Source organism: Orycteropus afer, unplaced genomic scaffold (assembly GCF_000298275.1).
Source record: "Orycteropus afer afer isolate SDZICR_OR568_19922 unplaced genomic scaffold, OryAfe1.0 scaffold00016, whole genome shotgun sequence".
Classification (NCBI taxonomy): domain Eukaryota; kingdom Metazoa; phylum Chordata; class Mammalia; order Tubulidentata; family Orycteropodidae; genus Orycteropus; species Orycteropus afer.
In genome coordinates this window covers 12,905,389-12,914,158 of record NW_006921603.1, presented here as the reverse complement: position 1 = coordinate 12,914,158, position 8,770 = coordinate 12,905,389, and the positions used below count along the sequence as shown (strand labels likewise).

At 35.7% G+C, this 8,770-nt stretch overlaps 1 protein-coding gene across 1 annotated transcript in view; it reads left to right on the top strand.

The window, feature by feature from the left end:
- DOCK7 (dedicator of cytokinesis 7) overlaps positions 1 to 8,770 on the top strand; it is a 281,812-nt gene that overhangs the window by 164,443 nt on the left and 108,599 nt on the right. The window contains exons 19-20 of the mRNA XM_007959115.2: positions 3,444 to 3,530; positions 6,680 to 6,911. Of these exons, the coding sequence (XP_007957306.2) occupies positions 3,444 to 3,530; positions 6,680 to 6,911 (319 nt within the window). The remainder of the gene's footprint in view (positions 1 to 3,443; positions 3,531 to 6,679; positions 6,912 to 8,770) is intronic.

Below are 8,770 nucleotides of genomic sequence, written 5' to 3'. Positions count from 1 at the left end.
TTTAAACCTACAAAATGGCGGCGTCCTCCAGACCGGCAAAAGTCCACAGCTCAGCCCACCTTTCTCTTCACCTTCTCCGTTTGTTCCCCAGCCACCGTGCTCAGTCCTCCGTGCAGTCCCTGGCTAGCAGGGTGATTTTTAGGTTAATTCTTAGGTCCTACCACCACTCAGGAATCTCCAAGCCATCTGTGCTGTCTGTGCCGTCAGGGTTGCTCAGGTCGCTGCCAGACCACAGCTCTGTGTGTCTCCTGTTTTGGTATTTTCACGCAAATTCTTCGCTAGTTGGGGTTTAGTCCACTTTTGTATCCTTCCCTTCAAGGTTCAGGGGTCCAAGATTATCTTCTTTGTCTGTGTTAATTGGTTTCCCTTTTCTTTGTTGAAGAGGGTCTGTGCAGTCATTCTGCCTAGTCTGCCATCTTGCCAGAACTCTTCCTGGGTTACTTTTATTGGTTGCCCTTTATAGGTAACTTTTCATTTTTCTCATGTTGCTTTTTGGATTCTTTCTTTGCCTTTGATTTTGGTGAGCTTTAAAATAAGTATATCTTCACATATTACTTGTGTGTGTTTTTTTAAAGTACACAAGTTTTTTGGGTTGAAACAGGTAATACTGTTTCTTGCTTTGACAGATTTCAACCTAACATCACCAGCTTTTGTCTCAAAAATATTTTAAAACTTCTGTTTGTCTTAGTAGAGGTAATATTGCATTTCTTACCTCTCTAGTGTTGAATTTTGTAACAGGAAAATTTTTGTTTTTCTTTTTCCTACACATGATAAAAATATAATATCATGGGAAAGAAATCCTTCCTATAATTTATTTTTGGTGAAACTATTTCTTTGATTTCTGAGGATATTCCTAGTTGCTTGTTGAAGTTTTTTTGTTTTTTTCTGAATGGCTGCTTTAAAGTCTTTGTCAGATTTGTCCAACAGATGTTTCATCTTAGTTTTGGACTCTCTTAACTCTGTTCTCATTAAAGGTGACGTTTTTCTGATTCTTAGTATGATGTAATTTTCAATTGTATCTTACACATTTTGAATATTATGAGACTCTTATCTAATTTAATTTTCTGTTTAGCCAGTGAGGAAAAGGGGACACTTATTTGGTACTGCCAAGTAGGGTAAAGGGCCAGATTCCCCACTCTGTCTCTTTTACTCCTCTGTATGGGTTTCCAAATACAAACAAACTTACTGCCATGTCCATTCTGACTCATAGAGACCCCTACTTGGGTTTCTAAGGCAGTATCTCTATGGAAGTAGATTGCCTAGTCCTTCTTATGAGGACTGGCTGGTGGGTTTGAAGTGCCAGCCTTTTGGTTAGCAGTCAAATGCCTTAGGTACTGCACCACCAGGGCAGAGCCATATTGGGCATAGGTGGGATTTCAGGCTTCCCACTGAACCTCTGCTGACACTTCCACAGATTGTGGAGTAAGGCGCCTAGTTACCATGTGGTAAGTCACGGCTTCCCACTCTGTCTTTTTTGATACAACTGTAATATGCATGGTAGGAGCATCTAGTTACAAAAGGATAAGGGTTTGTTCCTTAGTGTTTGGCTGAAGTACAGCAATTATTTTGTAAATGTTTTCTGTCTGCCTGGGTTGTCCTGTCATAGTCCTTGGGCTAGAAAGAGTAGATTTTGGGTGCTATTTTTGTCTGCTCCTGTCGATGTTTTTTTTGGGTTGCCAGCATCTTCAGTAACTCTTGTTGTTGTTGTTATGTGCCATCGAGTCGGCCCCGACTCATAGCAACTAGGATATATATATTAGGGGAAAAAAAAAAAAAAATTACTTGCCTCCATCATAAAAAATATCACAAATGAAATTGTCTTTAAAAAACAAATTTATTTACTCTCAGTTCAGGAGGCTCAAAATCTGAGTTCAGGGAGTGGCGTTAAGGGGAGAAGTCTTTCCTTCTTTCTTCCTTTCTTTTTTTCCTGATATTCTTTTTTAATTTTCCTGTACTTGGTGTGAAAATTTACAGAGCAAATTAGTTCTCCATTCAACAATTTATACATATTGGTTGCAATTCCCTCAGTGTAATAACACTCCTCCCACTTCTTCTATGAGTTTGCCTGTTTCCGTTTGTCCTTTCCTGTCCCTTCCTGCCTTCCAAGCCTTGCTCTTGAGGAAATGCTGACCTTTTGGTCTTATATGGTTGATTGTACTGAGGAGTATTTTCTTCCCTGGTGTTGTAATTCACATTATGGGCTTATTATTATTATTATTATTATTTGGCTGAAAGTTGATCTGGAGAGTGGGTTCAGTTCTAGCTTTGCAGTGTGGGGGATGTCGTTTCTTGTCTATTTTAACTTCTAGTATCTGCCACCAGTCCCTGGCATTCCTGGGCTTATAGACACATCAGTCTTTGTATTCTCTTTTCCTCTTTCCCTTGTGTGTGTTTCTTTATCTGTTCTGCTCTTTCAGTAACTCAAAAGTAATTAACTTTAGAATTTACACTAGTATGACCTCATTCACATCACAAAAGAGAAACTCTGTTTTGAAACAGAGGCACATCCTTTGGTACAGGGGCAGGACTGCAATATATATTTTGCAGGGATATAATTTAATAACAAGTGTAACAACCGCCTTATAGTTCTTTGGGTCCTGAGATCCTTGGCTAATGTACATTTTTTTTGCCCCCTTTCAGAGACTTTATGTTCCTTTTATATTGTCCAGAGTTTTCAGGAGAAAGCATAGGAAGAAATTATGTACTGTTTTTCAAAATTATTTTTCAGGAATTAATTAACACTCCTGGCAATTTGTACAGGTAGAAATATTTTCTAACTTTTAAAATAAGAAACTTCGTTTGTTCGTGAATAATTTTGTTACTGTTTAAAGTCCAATTAAAGCATATGTAATAATGTTTAAAATAAATGGAATATTAGAAACCATTAAAATGAAATTGTCTTGCCTATGGCATTTGACTGCTAACTAGAAAGTTGGAGGTTCAAACCCACCAGCCACTCTGCAGAAGGAAGACTGGGCAACCTACTTCTGTAAAGATTTACTGGTAGCTTTGGGAACTCAAAAGGGGTCTCTGTGAGTCAGAATTGACTCAGTGGCAGTGAGTTTGCTTTTTGTTTTATTGACATAAAAAGAGATACGTAGTGAAAAACAGGTTTCAGGTATATTTGATGTCACCTGTGTAAATGTGTATATGAAAATGTATTTGCATAAAGCAAGATTTGGAATAATATAAAGGGAGTTACCTTTGGGAAGATAGAATTTTGGGTATTTTCTGCTTTTTGGGTTTTGAACCTATTAATTCTTTTGTGGGAAATATATGTTGATTTAATAAGAAGAACCAAACACAAGTTTTTAATTTATTTACAATGAATAAAAATCATTTTTGCAGTATTTTTTATCATTGACATGTTTTAATTTTTGTTTTGTTTCCCAAATTAATAATCTGTTTAAACCTCTTTGATCTTTATATTTAATATCTTACAGGTCCCTCTACCTGGCATGAAATGGGTAGATAATCATAAAGGTGTTTTTAATGTTGAAGTTGTGGCTGTTTCATCTATCCACACACAAGTAAGTGAGGTTTAGTAATTTTTATAATAAAATCAAATGTAACGTGAATGAATTGAACATATAACCTAGTTCTTATGTCAACTTTGTTATCTGCTCTAAGGTCATGGTAATATATACTAGTTAAAAATTATGCAAGTTACTTTTTAAAGGAATCAGGATATTTTTTAAAAAATACCATTCACTTCATTTTGAACAATTAAGTGATAACTTTTCTGAGTTTCTCATACATGATAGAACAATTAGTGTTTAAAAACAATCATCCAATTCATTTTATTTCTCATGTTCAAGGTATTTCCAACAGAAAGAACTCTTGGGTTATTTGCTTCAAATTTTTCACTTTACTTCTGGTACATGTCAAGCTCTCTTCAATGTCTTTTGTACTTACTGTGTCACTGGGTAGAATATACACACACACACACACATATGACATAGTGGTGAAAGGCTGGTGTTTCAAACCCACCATCCACTCATCGGAAGGCAGAGTGGGCAAGCTACTTCTATAGAGATACTGCCTCGGGAACCCAAGGAGGTGTTGCTATGAGTTGAACTGACTTGGCAGCAGTGAGTTTGGTTTTTTGATGTGTGTGTGTGTGTGTGTGTATATATATATATATATTTATACATAACAACAACAATATGTATATGTGTGCGTGTGTGTGTGTATTGTTGTTGTTATGTGCCGTTGAGTTGGACCCAACTCATAGCGACCCTTCCTTGGGTTTCTGAGGTGGTATCACTACGGAAGTAGATTGCCCAAACTTCCTTCCAAGGAGTGGCTGGTGGGTTTGAACTTCCAGCCTTCTGGTTAGCAGTCAAATGCCTTAGGCACTACACTACCAGAGCTCTTGTGTGTGTGTGTATCCTTTTTTTTTTTAAAATTCATTTGACTTCTCTCTTCATTAAGGTTTCTCCTCACCTCAGAGAGGCCTTCTTATCAGCTTCGTCATTCTGTATCTTCTTACTCTATACTTACTGCTTATCTTTCTCTCTTGTGCTTTTACTTTCTCACTCACTTTCTCTGTGCATAGATCCATACACAGCTGTTTATTGTTTCTTTCCTTCATTAGACTGTAAACTTTGTGAGAGATCAGGGATGTTATCTGTCAAGGAGAACCTTCCTTTCAAGGACTTTACAATGTAATAAGGAAAAGTGTAAAGGTAATTATAATACAATAAAAATAGTACTGTGTTGGATATACTATATTAACTCATTGATTTCAAGTACAGAGGAAGGAGTTGCCTATTTTCCTGGGACTGAGTTGTTGCATTGATATGTAAGCATTTACCATACAGAGAAAGAGAGGGTGGGTAACTCAGATAACCATATAGCAAAGTGACTGTCTCTTAGTTTAAGGACTGGCAAGTAATCTGTGTGAATACAATTTAAAGTGCATGGGAAATCAAGATGAATAAGGAGGAAGATCAGGCTGGTAACAAATTGTTAAGGACATGGATGTCTTAAATTTAATTTAGAGTCCAAGTAGGTGGTGATTTCACTACCCTAAATAGGGAGCATGAGAGAAGTAAATTTGGGGGCAGGCTAAGGGAAGGCAATAATGAAACTGTCTTGAGTTTATTTTTTAACATACCGACTCTGAAGTGGCTACGCATTTTAGATTTAGATGTACAATAGCCAGTTGTCATTTGTTTGGAGTTTGGGACTGGAGGTAACAGAATAAATGTGATAGCTAAAAGTATATGGTGATGTGATTTTTCAGGAAGAAGAGGTAAGTAGTTGATATGGAATTGGAGGTTTCTTAACCTGAAAAGAAAGTTGTGTTATCTCTAAGACCATCCCTAAGTTCAGTTATTCACTAGTTGGATTCAGAGGACTTAGCACATTGTTGTGCTCACAGCTATGATTTATTTTAGTGAAAGAATATAAAGCAAAATCAGCTGAAGGAAAAGATGCATGGGGTGAAGACTGGAGTAAACAAGGCATAAACTTCCAAGAGTCTTCTCTTAGTAGAGTTACACAGGATGAATTGGTATACACATGTGAAATGGTATCTACCAAGGAAGGCTATTGTAGACTCAATGTCCAGGATTTGTATTAGGGGTTGGCCACATAAGTACCCTCTGCCTAAGAAGTAACAAAGTTCTAGATCCCCAGGAAGAAAACAGGTGCTCACCATATACCATTATCATTAGCACAAACTGTTTAGTTGCAATGAGCTCCTCTTATTAGTCAGACCCTCCTGGAATCCAAATTTTTAGATGCCAGCCAAGGACCAATCTTGTAAACAGGTTTTCATAGAATAGCAGTCTTAAACCTGCTCTAGGAATTCTTCTCTGCACAGATGGGATGGGGAAAACAAGAAAACACAGCACCTTTATTCTGTGTTTTTTAAAAAAATTTTATTTAGCAGTACACAGGCCGACCCTGGCAGTAGAATTTCTTCATTGGAGGTTTCCCTTTCTGTCTTATTAGATGTGCCCAATGCCTGCTGTCTTCCTTACTGCTCTGATAATGAAAAGATTGACAATGAAGTATACTATTGGAACATAATCTTTTCTTTAATAGAAGTATTCTTGCTATAATATTGTATGTTCTTAAATGTACAAACACATTTTTTTATGCTTGGGATTTTCTAGTCCTATGATTATGGTTAGTTTTTTTTTTTTTTTTTAAGAGTTGTCAGTACATTTATATTTTAGATTTTTGTTTTCATGGATGTACACACGTGTTGTCTTTATGTGACAAAGAAGGCTTGTAGAAAAAAATAGGTTATATAGATGGTTTTAAAATCTATAGATTGTAATGGAAGAATAATATCAAGTCTGTGTAGCACCCAGGTCCTGATGATCAATGCTCAAAAGTTTATAAATTTCGTAATGTAAAAAATTGATCATACATTGTAAGCTTTTTAGGAGGCTCAATTAAAGACAGTAAGTGTTTCTTATGTTTTGGACTTTCTGTAGCTCTTTGAAATGTACTGGATATATAGTTAGAGCTTAATTGCAAGTTATTTTTTATTCATTTAAATATACACATATAAAATTAGAGCAATATTCAAATCATAAACATGAAGCTGCATTGTGTTACTACTTTCATTGCTAACAAAGTAAAAGTGGTCCACAGTTCCTTTAGCGTTGGGATATTTAAAGAGTTATAGTTGTTTAGCATTTTTGTTCATTCTTTGTTTTAGGATCCTTATCTTGATAAATTTTTTGCTCTGGTCAATGCTCTGGATGAACATATGTTCCCGGTCCGAATAGGGGATATGCGAATCATGGAAAATAACTTAGAAAATGAATTGAAGAGCAGTATTTCAGCATTGAATTCATCTCAGTTGGAACCAGTGGTTCGATTTCTTCATCTTCTGCTTGATAAACTGATTCTTTTAGTTGTTAGACCTCCTGTCATTGCTGGCCAAATAGGTAACTTACTTATGTTTGGAAATTGATGACATTTATAATTTGACACCTCTAACTTTTGTAGAAATAGAACCATGATTCCTATTTGCTATTTGTAAGGGCTGTGTTTGATTTTGGGGTTGTCGTTTGTTTATTTGTTTCTAATGTCAGAAAATGGATATTTACTTTTGTTTGTTTTTATAAAATATACCATATTTTATAAAATATTCTCAAATTATGGAAAATTTATTTACCTACGAAGTATTTATTAAGTACTTACTATGTACCAGACTGCTAACCAGAAGGCTGGCGGTTCAAACCCACCAGCCACTCCTTGGAAGGAAGGTTGGGCAAGCTACTTTCGTAGTGATACTGCCTCGGAAACCCAAGGAGGGGTTGCTATGAGTTTGACTCTATGGCACATATCAACAACATGTACCAGACACTGATAGGTACTGATCAAGGCTTCATTCCTGACTTTAAGGAGCTCAAAGACTTGTTAGGGAAACAGGCAGACACATAAATCATGTTATATTCTGCAGAAGATATAGTGAACCTAGCCTAAATTTTCACTATCTGCCACCCTCTATTTAACACAGCTCTTCTTTTTTCCATTTTTCTAAGGTTTACTCCTTTACCTCTACTCGTAGCTTCCATTCAAGTTCTGCAAACTAAAAGTTCTATAAATTTTTATACTAGTTAACCTGATACAGAAGTTTTATGTTGAGTGGTGGTAAAAAGGAGAGAAGTATTAACTCCTTGAGTTTTTTCTTATCGCAGATTTGTGAGTGGAGGTAATTTTGGGGTTGAACATTTAAAATTGAGTAAAATTTGGTTTTGGTTTGGAAGAATCTAACAGATAAAAACTATTCTATTCCAGGGAGATTAAATAGGATGTAAATAGTAAAAAGTACATAAATAAATGAGCCTGGATATTTGTGGAAAATTATAAGTGATTATAATTTTGGTGACTTAGAGATGATATTGGAGAGGAAGATGAAGTAGGGCCTTCCATGCCACTTTAGGGAATTTGAACCAATAACCTTTGAAGGGTCTGGTCTTAATTAGGGTAATAACATAACCCAGTGTGCATTTTAAAAAGATGACTATGCTATGTGGAGATTGGATGAAAGTTGGAAAATCTGGAGACAGTGAGACAAAGGAGCAGTCTTGTAGCATTTTGTACAACAAAATAATGAAGTCCTGATAAAGCCACAGAGGGATGAAGAAAGAGTGAATTAAAAGATGTTATGGAGATGCAAGTACTGTTACAGAAATCATAGGAGCAGAAAGTTTTAAGAAAACATTATTAATATTGTTCATGTTGTAGCATGTGTAAGTAAAATAATAATAACAATAATAGTAAACACTTGCACAGCACTTAGCATATATCAGGCATAGTTCTATGTGCTTTATTTAAAGTATGACATCCTCACAACAGCCCTGTGTGGTAGGTGTTATTATTGCCACCACTTTATAAATGATGAACATACTACTTTAAGTATTTGCTTGAGATCACTCAGCTAATATGGAGGGTCAAGATTTGAACTCAGGCAACTGGCTGCATATTCCCTCTCTTTATTATATTTGAGAAGTAGGCACTGAAATTAACAAGAATAGTTTTAGTCAAATGGTGAAGGTAGAAACCAGATTACTGCGAATTAAGCAGTTAACAGTAGGGGCTGCAAAGAGTATAAGAAGCATATATTACTTTAAAATAAATTACATATTTATTTAAAATAAATATTTAGAAAAGGAAGCAAGATTGAGTAGGGCATAAGAATGGAGAAATTTGAGCATATTTATATACTTTGGGGAACTAGTTGTTGGGGGGGACAAAAATATAACATATTAGCAATGAGAGAAATGATTTAATTAATCTG